Source organism: Phyllobates terribilis, unplaced genomic scaffold, assembly GCF_046119375.1.
Source record: "Phyllobates terribilis strain yellow unplaced genomic scaffold, ASM4611937v1 Scaffold_1__5_contigs__length_1240528914, whole genome shotgun sequence".
Lineage (NCBI taxonomy): Eukaryota > Metazoa > Chordata > Amphibia > Anura > Dendrobatidae > Phyllobates > Phyllobates terribilis.
Window position 1 is genome coordinate 232,125,281 of NW_027362761.1, and position 19,032 is coordinate 232,144,312.

General features: G+C 39.5%; 1 protein-coding gene across 3 annotated transcripts; it reads left to right on the top strand.

The window, feature by feature from the left end:
* The first annotated feature begins 1,610 nt into the window (after positions 1–1,610).
* On the top strand, positions 1,611–16,336 carry TGM1 (transglutaminase 1). 3 transcript variants are annotated; one of them, XM_073671027.1, is made up of 15 exons: positions 1,611–1,762; positions 4,465–4,750; positions 4,878–5,066; positions 5,636–5,854; positions 5,996–6,114; positions 7,140–7,247; positions 8,047–8,221; positions 9,496–9,634; positions 9,920–10,023; positions 10,325–10,413; positions 11,539–11,692; positions 11,924–12,214; positions 13,162–13,322; positions 13,696–13,832; positions 15,043–16,336. In XM_073671027.1, the coding sequence occupies exons 2-15, from the start codon at positions 4,474–4,476 to the stop codon at positions 15,179–15,181; spliced, it is 2,301 nt and encodes a 766-aa protein (XP_073527128.1). In that variant the 5' UTR covers positions 1,611–1,762; positions 4,465–4,473; the 3' UTR covers positions 15,182–16,336. The 3 variants fall into 3 exon arrangements, with proteins under 3 accessions (XP_073527128.1, XP_073527129.1, XP_073527130.1); XM_073671028.1 differs by lacking the exon at positions 1,611–1,762 and adding an exon at positions 3,854–3,990; XM_073671029.1 differs by lacking the exon at positions 1,611–1,762 and adding an exon at positions 4,215–4,236.
* The last annotated feature ends 2,696 nt before the right edge of the window (positions 16,337–19,032 follow it).

Below are 19,032 nucleotides of genomic sequence, written 5' to 3' on the forward strand. Positions count from 1 at the left end.
CGCCCCCAGATACAGCGGGATGAGGCCGCACGGCGCCCCCCAGATACAGCAGGAGGCCGCACGACGCCCCCCAGATACAGCGGGAGGAGGCGTCCCGGCGTCCCCCAGATACAGCGGGAGGAGGCCGCACGGCGCCCCCCAGATACAGCGGGAGGAGGCCGCAAGGCACCCCAAAGATACCGAGGGAGGAGGCCGCACAGCGCCCCCCAGATACAGCGGGAGGAGGCTGCAAGGCGCCCCCCAGATACAGTGGGAGGAGGCCGCACGCAGTCACACACACACACAAACATATACAGACATATACATACACGCATAAACACATTTGAAACACAAAAATACATATAAAGAGTCATCACACAATGATATCTGCACACACAGACACACTGTGACACACACACACGTCACTCACCATCCCCAGGCTCGGCTCCAGTCGTCCAGCTCCTCTCCGGTGGTAAGTAGCAGTGCAGCGCGCACACTGTGTGACGCAGACACAGCCGTGGACAGGGCTGTGTCTCCTAGCTGTGATGCGGCTGGGCCAGCACAAGCACAAAGTGAAGTTAACAGGTGCAGTGCTGGCCCGGCCGAAGAAGAAGCAGGGGCACTGCGCAGCTGCTGGGGGAGCGGTCGGGGGCCCCCCGCCTCTGCCTGCCAGAGTGTGCCGCATTGGCGCCGCACATATTATAATGAGGGCAATCTGGTCATGGGCCCCCCCGGATGGTAGCCCAGATTACCCTCATTATAATCCGCCTATGGCTGCCAATGATTAGATTATTCATACCATCTACCTGCTTACCAGTCTGTTGTATTCTACACTGTCCTGCTGCTGGCACTGCCAATAAACCACAATCAGCCAGGTATCTCCTCCCTTTCCATCATGTCATCTGTACTGTAATGTTGCTGCCAGGGATGCCATTGTTGACCCTACACAGCTAGATATTTCCTTCCCTGCTAGTACTGGTTTTCTAGTAGCCCGGTATGTGGAAGTCATTTGGACATTTCTAAGCCAAAATTTGTTTTGAAGAACTTGAAAGGGGTTCAATACAGTTCTAAGAGACCCCAGAGCGTCACACGTCTTTCCTGGTCAATTAGAGGCCTTGCATTATTGTGATTCACGGCAAATCAATTAGCTGCAGATTTAATTTTTGGGAAACATTAATAGGGGCTGTCGAATTTGAATTTTAAAAGATTTGATCATGTTTATTAAAATGTGTTTTTTTCCTGTAAATTGAAAAAGAACCGGGGATATAATAATGCCTCAATTCAGTAAATAAAGAGATAGAAAGATGAAATAGGTAAAATGATTACCGTACCTGCTTTGTGCGGTTAGTGACACTTGTTCAGTAAATATTGCCTATACTGCACAGGTGTATTGTACTTGGAAGCCAGCCATTAATTAATATTAGTGGGTAAGTTACATTATTAGTATGATGGAACTCATTGTGTTTTACACAATTGTAGGATGCAGGCACACGAGTGTCATACAATGAGAGGTAGATGTAATACATTGAGAGGTTAAGGTGTGTAACAGTGTAAGGTGTGGACAAGAGGCCCTCCTATGGGTGTGAGGTGATGAGCACTGACAGTGTTACAAGTCGAACATTCCAACAATTCCAGTAGTTTGGCATAGCATGATATGGGAAGGTCTGACATGACGTGTGGATCATTTTTTTTTTTTTTTAAGTTCCACCCCTTGATTTATAAACACCCCCTACAGCATAAACCGCATTGAGAGGATCTGTCATTATACATAGCAGCTGTTCAGGTCAGTGCCACATTTATTTCATACTTTAGACTAGTGCTCTTACAATATGAGAAGTGTTTATATATGTTTATTTTTGCGAGGAGTTATCACATTATGAGATAGTTAAATAGATGTTGTATGTTTAGGTTGCTAGCTCTTGTAAAGAGATGGTTGTCTGTCTTATTGCTTATTACTGCTGCTATATAGAAAGTTTTCTTTTGTTTACTTTTTACTGTGCTTGTACTTTGTTTTAGCTGTTTTGCTATATAATAGTAATCAAATCACTATAGGTTACCTGCAAGGAAAATATATCACATCTCAACTATGAAAGCTGTCAGATAAGATAGATAGATAGATAGATAGATAGATAGATAGATAGATAGATAGATAGATAGATAGATATGGATAGATAGATAGATAGATAGATAGATAGATAGATAGATAATCATCTGTTTATACTGCTGTGATAGCATAGTATAAATACTAAATATTGTAGGTAAACTCCACAGAGATGTATTGAGCCACAATATAGAAAATAAATAAGATAGATAGGTAAATACCTTAGATAGATTTATTTAAGGATGCATTGAAATGGGCAAGTGATTGTTTTATATGAATTGTAGACATAAAAACAGGATATTATTAGAATACGTCAGAAATGAGAATACAACTGAGACGTAAACCACATCATATGATGTTACTGTATTTACTATGTAGAGAAATGAAACTGAGAGGAGGCTTACTGATAGACTCTAACAACTTTGTGAAACAATACAATCTCTACATGTCTCATCTATCTGTATTTTATCTGTTTTCCGCCTTGGAAACATTGAAAAGCTCCCAATTCCTTCTTAGGAATAGTGTGTAGGTTGGAGAGCAACTCGTATGTCCCAGGGGAAGCAGTTGGTGGCCACACATAAAGTAATACATGGGTTATCCACAGTAGGAGAAACTCTTTGCAACAGCTATTGCTTATGGAAAGGGGTCTCAGGCGAGGGGGCGATTGTAAAATCCTGATGATACATAATTTTTTATCATTTGAACCATTGAACTATTGAAACATTGGAACTAATGATGGGAACCTGAAATATCCCAACATGTGATGACAGTCGTTTACTTATACAATGGCTTTTAACTAAGACAGTTGAAGTCGTGAAAAATGAATGGCGTGGTGTGCGATAATGTAGCAATAAGTCACACACACCATCATTTTTGCCAGGTGAATCAAAGACTTTTTATGCAATATATTCTAATAGTACATCTGTATGTAATTGAGTGCCATGAGTTCTTCAAGAGGTAGAAATTTATACTTATTTTTCACAGAAAGAGCGAAAACTGCAAGTCTGTCTCCCTGTTGATCTCAGGGGCTATACAATATGGAGGTGTGATTAGCGGCAGCCATACAAGTCTATGCATCTGTGCACATATTATATATAGATAGCCGATCTACAGCCTTGCTTTATCGATTCCTTAATCTCATAAATCGGATATATACAGAGTTTTTTTTTGTCTCTTACCCTCTTTCTACATATTTAAAGTATGTCTATGTAAAATATGTGTATGTAAAGACCACCCTAATCTTTGACTATAGTGACCTTCTTTTTAAGAGGACTACCCCTCTATAACCCCTAGAATACCATATTTTGCCGCAGTCCTGGGTGATTGTCAGTTTTACTGTAGTGGATTATCAAAAATTCAGGATTTTCTACTATGACGATTGTTTTGGAAGTTGTTTATTTTTCCATGATCTGCATCTTCCTAGATCCCAGATAATTTTGCAGATGTGGTTGTGATACAGCAGAGAGAATAGAGATGTCTGTTGTGCTGTATGTGTGATGTATCTGTTCTAAAATATGTACATTTATTATATTGAAACATTTTGCTGAATGCTTTCTACAAATGTCCAAGGATACATACTGACATTGAGGGGATTTCTGCACAAGTACACAGAAGTAACAGTACAGTGCATTTTTCTGTGTGTCATGGGAAGGACCCCGCTGAGTGTGGGGGAGATATGTTAGCCAGGATAAGAAAACTACACAGAAGGGTGTGGTTACTTGCTGGCAGATCTTCCTCTTTAATTTCATTTCTTATTTTGGCTGTATGATCAGTAAGTGATATTATGGGGTTAAAAACTTGTGAGTGGTTTCAGCACAGGAAGGAGGTAAAAAAAGGGGAGGTTTAAAGTTCATAATAACAGAAGAGGAGCCTGCTCATGGGACTGCTACAGGGGGCTCTTGCTACACTCAGTAAGCCTACCAAAGCAAGACTGCTTACACTATGAATTATTGCTTTTTAGAACTGGAGAAAGGGTTGTACCCGCCATGTATGTGAAGCATAAAGGGCCCATATCTTCTTTTTGCTAAGGGGCCCTTTACTGTCTGTGTCTACCTTTGACTGTTAGTGTATAGGTTCTTGGCTACACACCAGCTTTAAAAACTTTTTTTTTCGGATCTGAGAAGTATATATTTGGACAAATGCTTTCCTTTAAGACGGTAACTTCCTCTACTTTATAAATCGAAACTGTCAGCATTTATTGCAATGCTTGGAGGATTTATGAGCTAGCTTGTACTGGCTTGTAGTCATAGGAGTAAGCTTATGACATGACATGTGAATGAGTTACCTTTATTCAAAGGGTTGTTCATAAATAAAGAACGTGGAAACTTATAAGATTATTACAGTGGGATGCTGCATTTTATAACATGATTTATATTCTTTCTCAGATTTAAAGTATGTCACGGTATGTGGAGAGGAAGAAGTCCTGGTGGCAACGATGCTGCTCCTGTTGCTCCAGAGGTGAAGATGTTGATGATTATGTGAGAGGACCTGGAGGAACAGGAGGTAGACCTTCTGATAGAGGTACAGGAGGAGACAACACTCCTGGAGGTGACACAACTACAGGAGGTGGAATTTCAGGTGGAACTGGTGGGAACAATGGTAGACCAAGCAGCAACATTGAACCAGGAAGACCAGAAAACAACAATGATAATCTGCCATCAATGCCCACAGGTAAGAACTAACTCTCTCCTCTACTGCTATGTTTCAGTGCCTCCTTATGATGGTGAATACATTTGCATTTACATAACTAATCTCCTAAAAGACATTTTTTGAATTCTGTCACTTTTTGGATTCTCAGGGACATTGCAGATTAAAAGTGTTGACTTACTCAAGTCTCGGACTGGAGAAAATCGTCGGTCCCATCACACTGATGAGTTTGAATATGATGAACTAATTGTAAGGAGAGGACAACCCTTCCAGATCTGTGTCACCTTCCAAAGGCCATTCAACCCCAAGAGTGACCAAGTCTGTGTCATTCTGAATCTAGGTGAGCGAGAGGCAAATTTTTTTTCAGGCTAACAAATTAAATGCAGCAGTCATTATTGTGATTTAGAATAAGCTGTTAAATGTCCTGTCTGAGCTTGTTTTCTATTAAAGGCACCATTATAGTAATATGATATTTTAACAAGATGTACTGAGTCATGAGGAGTTTATTGGCTTAAAATATTTAATACAGAGGAATCACCATGCTGTAAATTCCTGCATAAGAAATATTGTCTTTCATGGGCAATACTTGATTTTGGGTTCATGACAGTTTACTGAGTCACATCACTTCCGCCAATTAAGGACTTCTCGGTATGAGGATATGTGAATAATTACTGCTAATGATAATAAAAGGTTTGCTCATAGCTTCCTTGTCCTTTAAATCACTGCCCATTTATAAGAGGACTAAAAATACGCTGTGCCATGATGAGCAATCTCAAATGATAACCTCCTAGTCTGTGTTGTAAAATACTCTCAAAACAACCTGCTACAATATATTTCATGGATATGTAATGTGGTACAGTGTATTTCGTGGTGGGTCATTACTTGACATTGGTTGTTGTTCTCTTACAGGAAATTCCCAACCAATCATTGTGCCCTTAGTCAAGGAATTCGATGAAGATGGCTGGGGATGTCAGGTGGCTGAAGCTTCTGGGCAAAATGCCACCCTATGGGTGAATACTTCTGCTCAGGCTGCCGTGGGAAAATACCAGCTCAGTGTTAAAAGTGGGGCAGGAACTTGTAATGACCCTAAACTGAAGGTCTACATCCTGTTCAATGCTTGGTGTCGGAGTAAGTATACTCAAGATTAAATTTGAACCAATGTAGCTGTTGTATTGGCATCCTTTTGTCCCTCATCTAGTTTACAAAAAATATATATATTTTCAATAGTTATTCTACTCTTTAATGACTAACGTTTTCCATTGTCTTTAGTGGATTCCGTGTTTATGGATAATGAATCATGGAGACAAGAATATGTTCTTAATGAAATTGGCAGAATTTACTATGGCACGGAACATCAAATTGGAGAACGTTCTTGGAATTATGGACAGGTAACAAAACAAAATGTTACAAGTTAGCTCTCCATCTAAGCCCTCAATCAGACGTCCATGTTGCATACGTTGTCTATTTGTGTTTTTCATGGACACAACACCTATCCACAATAGTCTACGGGGCTGTTCACATGTCCGTGTTTTTTCACGGAGACATGTCTGTTTCACGGATGAAAAGTGGCAATACAAATTTATGGGTCTAGGAAAAACACGTACAGCACATGGATGGTATCAGTGTGCAGTCTGTGTGCTGTCCGTATTTAACATTGCAAATGATAGGAGAAGCTTTTCATTTATTTATTTATCCATCCATGAAAAAGGTTGATGGTAAAAACGGACACAGACCATGCACTGATCCAAACCACTGATGACACCGGTACCAATTTTTCATGAACATATTTAATTACAAACACGTGAATGAGGCCTCAATTGTTTGACAGGAGCCTGACTCCCCTTGTCAGTCCACTAGTGTCACACATTCATGATTGCAGGGAGACAATGGGTTACTATGTCAGCCCAAGGCCTAACAAAGACTCAAAGGTTTGCCATACGAACTAAAAAATGAAATGTCCACAACACGCTCAAAAAAGTGTGAATCAGTCACAAAACCCACTTGATATAACAGACCGTAATGTAGAAAAAAGTGACAGCACTCATGGGATTAGGAAAAAGTTGAATTCCTTTTATACTTCAATCCATGCACAGAACACAAGCAACGTTTCGACCATAAAGGGTAGTTATCAGGCTCATTTGTGTATAATTGGCACTTTGGTGCTGTTCTTAGGGCTTGCCGCATTTATTTTAATTATAAAAAAGCATGTCCTATGTTTCATATTTCTTCAGCATTTATGCTATATTTTTGCCCCATTTTTATGACGCGGTAATAGGGTCCTTATTGCCAAATAATGTTGCTTGGAAAACAAGTATGCTATGAGAACGCTAGGAACATTTCTATTATTGGTAAAATGTTTCCTGTTGTCAAATAACGATTATACTTATAAAATGTGTTTTTTTTTAACCTACAGTTTGATAGGGAAGTTTTGGATGCTGTACTGTTCATATTGGATCGTGGAGGTCTCTCACCTGCATCAAGAGGCGATCCCATAAATGTTTCCCGAGTTATATCTGCCATGGTGAGTATGTACTCTAATTAAAGTAGAATCAGAGAATTACTTCATATTGCCCTAGATCAGGGATGTCAAACTCAAACACACAGAGGGCCAAAATGAAACACTTGGACAAAGTCGCAGGCCAACCAGTATAGAGTATAATGGGCCCCACAAAGTCCTCAATACAGAATTATGGGCCCCACAAAGTCCTCCATACAGAATAATGTGCCCAACATAATCCTCCATACAGAATAATGGGCCCCAAATTGTCCTCCATACAGAATAATGGCCCCCAGATAGTCCCTTATTCAGAATAATGGGCCCCACATAGTCCTCCATACAGAATAATTGGCCCCACATAGTCCTCCATACAGAATAATGGGCCCCACATAGTCCTCCATACAGTATAATGGGCCCAACATAGTCCTCCATACAGAATAATGTGCCCCACATAGTCCTCCATACAGAATAATGGGCCCCACATAGTCCTCCATACAGAATAATGGGCCCCACATAGTCCTCCATAGAGAATAATGGGTCCCACATTGTCCTCCATACAGAATAATGCCCCCCACATAGTCCTCCATACAGAATAGTGGCCCCCATATAGTCCCCCATACAGAATAATGGCCCCCACATAGTCCTCCATACAGAATAGTGGCCCCCATATAGTCCCCCATACAGAATAAAGGCCCCACATAGGGGTGGTGGTTCTGGTGTCACGGACATGTATGCCCTAGATGTATACGTTAACCTAGTAATATGACCTAGTAATATTAGTATTGTATCCATGACTTACCAACCCCCTGCTTCTATCTTTCAGGTGAATTCCATGGATGATAATGGTGTAGTTGCTGGAAGCTGGTCTGGTGAATATGCTGATGGTGTCAATCCTGTTGCTTGGGTGGGCAGTGTGGATATTCTGCTCCGCTATCACCAGACTGGGGCCCCTGTAAAATACGGCCAGTGCTGGGTGTTTGCTGCTGTCACAACATCAGGTGGGAACATGGTTTAAGAAGTTTTATATTATTAGATTGAACATACAGTGATGTATCTAGATCAATTTGATTTAGAGAGTAGCCAAAAATAAGATTAATGTTATATATGGAATTGGTAAATATCAAGATTTTAAAGGTCAATGATTTTTGGTTAGAAAGGTCCCCTAATGATAAGCTGATCACATGGGTCCCACTGTGAGGAGCCTGATTCAGACGTCCATGAATAACATACATGTTTCTACAGATCACTTACTCCGTAAAGTCTATGTTGCTATTGACATATCTGTGACTTTTTGCTTACCAAGTGGTTCGCAAAAAAAAAAGTATGCATGTCCACTTTTTATCTTGGAGTCTTGAATCAAAATCACACATTCAGGTCTATGGATCTGTGAATAATCAATGACAGCACATATTGTCATCTGTGTGCAACCAGTGTGCTGTGCATTGTTAACATTGAAATGAATAGGAGAAGCTTCCGAATTTATATTTTCATACTTGAAAATCACTGATGGTAAAAACTTACACACTGACCACACACTGATGATACTCGGATCCAAAACACGAATAAAAATGGGACCGTTTTTTTGCATACAATAAAAATCACTGACATTTGAATAGGGCCTAATATGCAGGGGAACACAACATTTAGGGCCCGATTCATCAAAGTTTTAAAGCCAGAATTATGGCTTTAAAAACTTTAAAAAGGCGCACAGTTTTGGCGCAATGCGAGGCTGCACTAAAATATTGTGAATTTTGCCATTCTCATGCCATTTTTGAGGAAAAAAATGAGTCAAGAGCGTCTGACTCCAGCATGGCCCTTCATCAAGATTGATGTAAAAAAATGCCAATCTTAATGAATCAGGGCCTTACTTTTCACAGGGAAAATAGGGCAATGAGCCGTGAGAGACCTGCTTTGTAGCCACTATTAAACAAGCATAATGTAATATTAAAATTGGAGGAACATTTTTATACTGAAGTTGCTCTTTAAGGGGGCATATTTCTTTCGAGGATCGCATCCCAATCCTTGGACTGACCGTCGACTCGCCTGTCCTGAGCATGACAGCTGCATAGAAATATATCACGCTGTCATGCTCAGTTCAGGAGAGGTGCTGGGCCAGTCCATACGGTGCGATGCGATCCTCGCACGAGAACTACGACCATCTGTCTGTGCCCTAAACAGCTAAAACTGTACATTGAATGGATGTATGAAATACTATTTTTCTAAGCATAACATGCCTATCAGGATAGCCTCATTTGCTCACTTCTTCCTTCAGTGCTCCGCTGTCTTGGAGTCCCGGGACGTACTATTACCAATTTTGCATCAGCTCATGACACTGATGGAAATCTCACATTTGATGTTTATTTTGATGAAAACATGAAGCCATTGGAGGATAAAAACAGTGATTCTGTCTGGTGAGCATCAAAATCCTTACATACTAAATAATATTGAATTTTGGTTGAATATAGTAAAACCTCTTTGAGATGACCAGTTGTGATGAAAAAATTGTTTTCTAAAGGGGTAGTCCTCTCAAAAGAAACTGAAAACCTACCACAGGAAATGTGGTTATGATAAATGAGTGGTCTTCTCAAAGAGATGGTATTTTACAGAGGTTTTAAATTATGAAATATTACCTTTGAATAGTGAGCAGATTAAACCTAGGAATTTGTCTACTAACATTTACATGTTCATCTATTAAGGAATTATCACTGTTGGAATGACTGCTGGATGACCCGTCCTGACCTACCAGCTGGATATAGTGGATGGCAAGCCATAGACGCCACACCTCAAGAGACCAGCAATGGTAATTGACAGTCATATAATCTTTGATCCACTAGGGCTCACACAGACGGTCCAAGATTGGAAGGCAATGCACAGACTGGCCGAGGCTTCTGACTGGAGCATGACAGCCTTGTGTATTTCTATGAGGCAGTCACAATGGGGTCAGGAGACCCGCGATGAGTCTGTGCATTAGCTGTGCATGCTCAGACCAATTGGCACAGACGTCTGAATAAGCCCTTAGTCTATTTTACCTACAGATTCCTACTGCTGAAATTGTAGCCCTGCTATGGACCTGAAATTGTATCAATCACTCTCATTTTCAGGTATATACTGCTGTGGTCCTTGTCCTCTCCTTGCTGTCAAGAATGGATTAGTGAATATCAAATATGATGCTCCTTTCCTTTTTTCAGAGGTAATTATGCATATGTGTGACAAGTAATATTGATAATGGATTGAATTCAATTTTTTGATACTCATTGCTATGAAAGTGCCAAAAACAGCTGACACAGACATAATGTGGTCTCATTATAATGTCCACAATTGCAACCACAACGCTGGGAGTCCCCACATTCCAACTGAACCTAGCTTACATAACCATAAAAACAAAGATAATGTTCATTTGTGAAACTAACACTACTGTGATATCACAGTATAATTATGCTTTACCGTTTTAAGTACTGATTTTGAATGGTTGTAGGCTACTTTAGCCTCTGATATACTTTACATTTTAAGAAAATTTGCTATCTGTCAACAGTTTCACTCCACACAGCTTTAAGAAATCTCATTTAATAGCTCTATTCTTTCACCTAAACTACCACAATGCAGTGCTCTCTTGTTAAAGGTGTTTTCCAGAAATAAAAAATAAAAAACAGTCTAAATAAATTCCTAACTACCTTTACTATGCAAATCACAATTGTTTTGTTTATGTAGTGTAGGGGTCCACGCTCTCTGGTAGCAGCATGGAACACAAAGCCGCAGGGTTTTTATATCATAAACGGAGTAGCGTTTATTTCCACTGGTTTTACAGTATCAAAGCAAAACCATAAAATCCCTAGCCTTGTCCAGGTACTAAATAAACAATATAGACCCTGGATACTTCAGACATGGCTGAGCTAGTCCCAGTTCGGTCGCACAAAACAACCATCATCCGTAGCAACCACTGATACTTTTAGTTTGGTGCACACGACCTGTGCAGTCTCCTCTCAGAGAAAGATTCTGGCTTATCTCTCTCTGGAGCTTCAATACAATCCACTCTGGTCAGCCTTCCCCAGCTGACTGACCAAGGTGAACACATAGCCTGGTTACAGGCATAGCTAGCCAGGTGTACCAAATCCGAACTTGTAGACTTTAACCTCTAGCTACCTGGCTTTCCTACTGTAGGTAGTCATTATAGAATGAAATCCGCTGGCCTCTGCCTTGTTATTGACTCAATATTTTCTAGATTTTAACAATGGAATATTGCTATTGCTGAGTTTTTCATGAACAAGCATCTTTTAAAGATTAATATAGACTCCACTTTCTGTTGTGTGCAATGTAGGTGAACAGTGACAAGGTCTTTTACCAACGAACAGCAAATGGGAAATTTAAGAAGGTCCATGTGGAGGAACGAGCAGTTGGACACTGTATCAGCACCAAAGCAGTTGGATCTAACGCAAGAGAAGACATCACTTACCTGTACAAACATCCAGAAGGTAACCAGATGACATCATCAGTAATAATAGAGGCTGTACTGAAAATAATTTCAGTAGCCCAAAAAAAACAGTAGTTTTAATGACTCATTTAGAATGAGTTTTGTAGTCTTTTTCCATTTAAAGCATTCATTTTGTCATTAAATCTCATAGTATCGAGCACAATCAAATTTAGATAAGATCACAGTACTTTAAATAATGACTCTCTCATAACTGATGCCTTCACATTACTAGGAACCGCAGAGGAGCGTAATGCAGTACGTACAGCAGCCCAGTACGGTAATAAACCAATGCCAGACCTGGAGGCAGATACTGCAGATACAGGAGATGTCTCACTTACCATTGAGTCTCAGGATGGTGTATCCATGGGCAATGACATTAATGTCCGGATCCTATTGAGGAATGGTAGTGGAAGTCGTCGCACTGTATCTTTATCGACGGCCATTGCTGTGATGTTTTACAATGGAGTCTGCAAAGAGTCATTCAAAAAGGAAGACTGCAGTGTATCGCTGAATCCAGGAGAAGGTAAATTATTTCTTGTCTATTTTTTTTATTTGCCTATTAGTAAATATCACCTGTGAATTCACATATTAAGGAATATGTGCTAATGCAGTACTATGTATATAGTGTTAAAAAATATTATTATGCAAAACTTGTCCTAAAAACCTCAGAGATTTGGTGTTACAGCAACACATCACATGTCAAACCGACAGCCTCCAACAGGCTGAGAAATAGGGAGTTGTTGGTTAGGCTTTAACATTTTCTTATACTTATCATTGTTTATCCTTAAAGGGGTTTTCCAGAACTAACATATTGATGACCTTTTCGGAGGTGGTAGGATAGGTCATCAGTTTCAGATAAGTGGGGTCTGAAACCCAGCACCACCATTATCAGCTGCTAGCAGTTCCGCTGGCAGCTGGATGTAAAAAGTCTATGGAGCTGAAACATTTCCGTACATTCTTTAGTGGCACTCCTAGGTATGGCACCTTATCTTCTATTCAACTGAAAGGAAGATAAGGTGCAGCCCCTGGGAGTGACCACTTCATACATTGGTTATATCCAGAGCTGGGGAAATAACAACTGATCAGTGGAATTCTGGAGCTCCGCCAATCTGATGGATAGGTCGTCAATATGTTAGTTGAAGACAATCCCTTTAAGTTGACCTATATTCAGGGGCAGACATAGAGTACCATATATGACACTTGTGCAGCTGTACAGAGGCCAAGTAGGGAAGGGCTCCCGATGACACCTTAACAGCAGCCATTCACTGTCTATTAGATGCAATGGAATGATCTAAAGAATTTCATGGCTTACAATTGCTGGTGGAGTCATAAAAAAAGAAGAAATAAGAGAGACTTTATGATAAGCTAATTTAGAGCAAAGGGCCCATACACTTTTCTCACATTTGGGTCTCATCTTTTTCCTGCTCGTATTTGTTAACATTTTAATTCCTGCAATTTCTCTTTTTATAGCCAAAGCAGTGGGAATGACAGTGTCTTACAACGAATATCGTACACAACTGGTAGATCAGTCAGCCATGATGTTAACTGTATCTGGAATTGTTAAAGAATCTGGGCAGAAATTGGCCAAACAGCACACATTCCGAATAAGGACCCCGGATCTCATCATCAAGGTATGAAAGCTTCTTTATGTTCGTAATATGTATCCATGTATATATTAATTATTAAGCTAAATATATCATAAGCTAGGAAGTAGGCCATTGGGTAGCAGAAAGTAACTACTGCTATTAAATTCATTAAATGATCGTCAGGGTAGTTGCCAATGTTTTAGGTCATAATGGAAGGAGAAAGCATCAACATGGTGGGTAATATTCACAGTGCACAGTATGAAGTACATTCAGGTGCAGATGAGAATATTGGAGAAATAATCAGTATGCATCTACCCTGACATTCATGAAACAATGTATATGTCTACAAAGGTGCCCACAAATACAGAAACGTGCAGCAATATTGTACTATACTCATAGCATGATATCAATGTTACAGGTCCATGGTGAAGCAGTTGTTGGTCAACAAATTGTGGCAGAAATAATCTTCCAGAACCCTCTCCAAACTACTTTACACAATGGCTGCTTCCATGTTGAAGGGCCTGGTCTGCAGAGGCCAAAAATTGTACAAGTTGGGTAAGTATATGACTCTGATCTTTTATTCTTAATTATCACCCATGTTGTTCCATACTAATCCTGGTAGTATGCTCCTGGGCTACGGCATTCTGCAGTGCCAGACCACAGCTGCATGACAATAAATAGCTATGTGGTAATACAGGTTTAGATTTCATTGGTGGAATTGTAATTCTGCCTTTATGAAATTTCTTATTAGATTATGGGTTTAGTTTTGTGCTACAGGATAGGACACAGAGAGACTTGAGAGTTACTAGCGTCCCAAAGGAACAACATTTTAAAGTCAGCAAAGTTAAAACAGATATTCCCATCATGTATATTTATAGCATAACCGCAGGATATATAAGAAATCCAGCAGCAGAACCAATAAATTAATTAGAAATCTTCCTAATTCACCAGCATGCTATGGGCATTGTTCTCAAGATAGATACCAGTCCCACAGCTATCATACATTTCTGGCATTTAAGAAGGCTTTTCTTTGCTGCACGTGATATCTTTTTCAGGCTGATTCTTCCTGGAATCTGCCAGAAAAAAAAGCACTAAAAGAACCCACAAAAAAATATTGAATATATACACAGCAATGTAAAAACGACTTGCTGTGCACATGTTCCATCTTTTGTAGCTTCTTTCAACTGCCTCAGTCTTCGAAAGCTGTGAGACAACTAAAAGAAGTGACCTGACCATTAGTTGGTTGGCTTCAGCTTGGAAATCATCACTGTTTTATACATATACATATATATATATATATATATATATGCATATATATATATACTGTACATATAAAATAAAAAGAAAATCTTCGGAGGCAAAGCCACTGCAAAAGACGTCTAAAAAGACATTGGAATAGTGTTTTCCTGAAGTATCTTCTGCTTCAAAAGCGATGCAGGTCTAAAAGACCCTGTGTGCATGTACCCTTATAGTGTTTAGACCACAGTTTTGTTGCCAAAGGTATCACAGTGGCTACTTCTTCCTTACAATAAATAGAATCAAAAGAGTTTCATATAGGTAATTAGGCTATTTTAAAGCAAAATTTCTTCAGTTCAGTAATTTCATTTTTCTTATGATTGCCAAGAAAGTATAAGATTTTTTAAATAATACCATGGTGAACAGATTCATTCCAAGCCTGTTCTTTCTTTGACGTGAGAATATCTTGCCATATCATAAACCTATAGCCTCCATTATCTGATGCCAGTATGCTTACTTTCATCTACAGGGATGTTGGGCCTATGAAGACAGTTTCGATCACAGAGCGGTTTACACCTCGACGTCCTGGCCCGCGTCAGCTCATGGCTAGCTTTGAGAGTAATGAGATGAGTTTAGTCCATGGAGTCACTGAAGTTATGGTACAATGATGATTTAAATTCTGAGCCAAATTCAGTTTTATTCAGAGCCAACATGTATTAATTGTTCAGTATTACTTGATACCATGCAAATAGATATTGTCCCGGACTATAAAAAAAATACTGAATATTCTGCTTTCATTATTCCACATCTCTAGTACACCAAGTTATCCTAAAGAACTAATGTAGCATAATTACAGCTGGGACAATGAACACCTACAAGTAGAGAACACTGAAAGCAGTTTCTTTAATCTGATTAAAGAACCCAACCAATATGATGCCTTACATATTGTCCATACTGCTCGCTAAAATAGAATTTATTCTATTCACACAGTTCTTTAACAATAAAAAGTGTCATTTTACAAGTATGTGGTATTCACAAACACATGACACATAGTACTTACATTCAGGCACATGTATAATAGAGGAAACAATTGAAATTATTCCTTAGCAAAAATATTACTGTATCTGTCACGTGTTGTAAAATAGAGCAAAAATCCTTTGTATGAAAATGAAAGAATTAGACAAAAAATATGTAAAGATTTCCAACTGTAAGCTGTAACCCATCATTCTGAAATCTGTACATACGTGTAGCATATGGCATGCTTAGTATTTCAATGAAGAAACCAAAAGGGCCAAGAGGACTGCAATCGTTCTACGTACTCATCAGCCACCCTGCGTTACACCCTCCTTCCTATCCATCGACTACCTGAACAAGAAGTTGTTTATTTTACACATATAATGTATTTCCTCTGGAGACGGTCTTTTATAATATGAAGGCAATACTGTTATTATGTTCTATGATTAACTTATCCTCCCACAAGATACAGTCGTAGCAGAGCTGTACTAGGCACTAGGGATTGTCTTGCACTGTCTGGTTTTTGCATCTTGGAATAAAGGCGATGTGATAGTTGTATCTACAGTCCTGATTCGTTGTAACACAATGTTTTGAGCACAAATCTAGTAATCATGCTACGCCTGTACGTGCAATGTGCATATATACATAGAAAGTACCACATTGCCGTATATTACCAGTCTGTATCCGTTTATGTGACTGATATGTGACTGCAGACAGACTGTGATATGAAAAAGCACTGGATTTAATTGTGCACTTTTGTTTGTTAATTATATTTTATTGTTTCAATAAATATTTTATATTATTCTCTATGTGTTTTTGTATGGTTGTTTCGTGATTGAATACTATAGATGAAATGTGTGGACTTTTATAAAATAAATGTTAAACCTGAATTATTTTGGGAAAAAAGATGCTGTGTTAAAACAGTTTGATAGGTGGTGGGGGATCTGTGTTTAACTGGGCACCTCTACAGCAAATGTCAACAGCTTCGAATAGTAATTCTATTTACATCATGGTGATGCCTAGTTTGCTTTGTGGCTACTAAATATAACATACAGTATAAATGTTTCATTATGGCTTGCCCATCAGCCAAACACAGCACTTCTTCACTATTAGGCCAGGGCTACATGAGCGTATATTTTCTCCTCTGAGAGAATCGGATTGATTATGGTAATGATGTTCCAATCAAACTCTGACCCGAGTTTGTGTAATCCGATTCTCTCGGATGAGAGCATTGTAGCACAGGTAAGGAGAATAAGAACAACAATATTTTTCCATCTTCTCCATTCTATGAGTCCGTGGAAATCGGACTGCATTCAGATGTCATCCGAGTGCAGTCCGATGGTTTCCATGCACTCATAGACATTAATGATTGAGTGGCTTCCGATTTCGTAGTGAAATCGCAGCATGCGATTTTTTTCACAGACAAATTTTGTCAGTGAAAAAAATTGGTAATCAGTATTGACTCATTAGATAACATTGGTCCGAGTGCTATCCGATAACCCATTGGTTAGCACTCGTCTGATGTATACGCTCATGTGAGTGAGTCCTTACTCTTAAAGCTTTGAGGTATACACTTAGAAATTGGAGGCTCCCATATTATAAAACATATAGTGTTATGGCCGAAAGTGTTGGCACCCTGAAATTGTTCCAGAAAATGTACTTCTCTCAGAAAATTGTTGCAATTACACATGTTTTGTTATACACATGTTTATTTCCTTGGCGTGTATAGGAATAAAAAAGTCAAATTGGACATCATTTCACACAAAACCCCAAAAATGGGCTGGACAAAATTGTTGGCACCCTCAACTTAATGTTTGGCTGCACACGCTTTGGAATAAGTAACTGCAATTAATTGTTTCCTATAACCATCAACAAGCTTCTTACACTGCTCAACTGGAATTTTTGTTATCATGTTTCTTTCGCAAACTGCTCTAGGTCTCTCATATTTGAAGGGTACCTACAGCACAGTAGCAATCTTAAGATCTCTCCACAGGTGTTCAATGGGATTACATCCAGACTCATTCCTGGACACTCCAAAACTATTCAGCTCTCCACAGGTGTTCAATGGGATTACATCCAGACTCATTCCTGGACACTCCAAAACTATTCAGCGCTTTGTTTCCATCCATTTCTGGGTGCTTCTTGAAGTATGTTTGGGGTCATTGTCCTGCTGGAAGACCCATGACCCAGGACGCAGGACGCAAACTCAGCTTTCTGACACTAGGCACTAAATTGCCAACCAAAATCTTTTGGTAATCTTTAGATTTCATGATGCCTTGCACACAGTCAAGGCACCCAGTGTAAGAGGCAGCAAAACAACCCCAAAACATCTTTGAACCTCCACCATATTTGACTGTAGGTACTGGGTTATTTTTTAGGGGCCTCATTCCATTTCCAGAAAACAGTAGAATGATGTGCTTTACCAAAAAACTCTATCTTGGTCTCATCTGTCCTCAAGACATGTTCCCATAAGGATTTTGGTTTACTCACGTACATTTTGGCAAACTGCAGTCTAGCTTTTTTATGTCTCTGTGCCAGCAGAGGGGTTCTCCTGGGTCTCCTGCCATAGTGTTTCATTTCATTCAAATGTCAATGTATGGTTCGCGCTGACACTGATGAACCCTGAGCCTGCAGGACAGCTTGAATTTCTATGGAACTTGATTGAGGCTGCTTTTCCACCATCTGGACTATTCTGCGTTGCAACCTTTCGTCAATTTTTCTCTGCCGGCCACATCCAGTAAGATTAACTACAGTGCCATGGGTTGTAAACTTATGGATTATATTGCGCACCATGGACAAAGGAACATCAATATTTCTGGAGATGGACTTGTAACTTTGAGATTGTTGATATTTTTCAACAATTTTGGTTCTCAAGTCCTCAGAGAGTTTTCTACTCCTCTTTCTGTTATACATACTTAGTGTGGCACACACTGATACACAATGCAAATATTGAGTCAACTTCTCTCGTTTATCTGGTTTCAGATGTGATTTTTATATTGTCCACACCTGTTACTTGCAACAGGTAAGTTTGAGCGAGCATCATATGCTTGAAACAAAGTTGTTTACTCACAATTTTGGAAAGGTACCAACAATTTTGTCCAGCCTATTTTGGGGGTTTTGTGTGAAATTATGTCCAACTTGCCTTTTTTTCTCTGTTTTTTTTTTTTTTTTCAATACCCACAAAGGAAATAAACATGTGCATGACAAAACATGTGTAATTGCAATCATTTTCTGGGAAAAATACTTTATTTTCTGGAAGAATTTCAAGGGTGCCAACACTTTCAGCCATGACTGCATAGTGTGGTACAGCTGAAAAAAAGGTATACTGACATGCTAACATACATACTAGAGATGAGCGAATTGCTTCGCACAACCCAGGTCCATGAGCCAGGTCAGCAGTCTCTGGCTGTGGATAACAGCTGCTTGGATTTCCTGAGCTTCCGGGTTCCCCAGTGAGTCACTTAAAAGGGTTGACTGGCCTTAGGGTACAAGTCTGCAATCACTG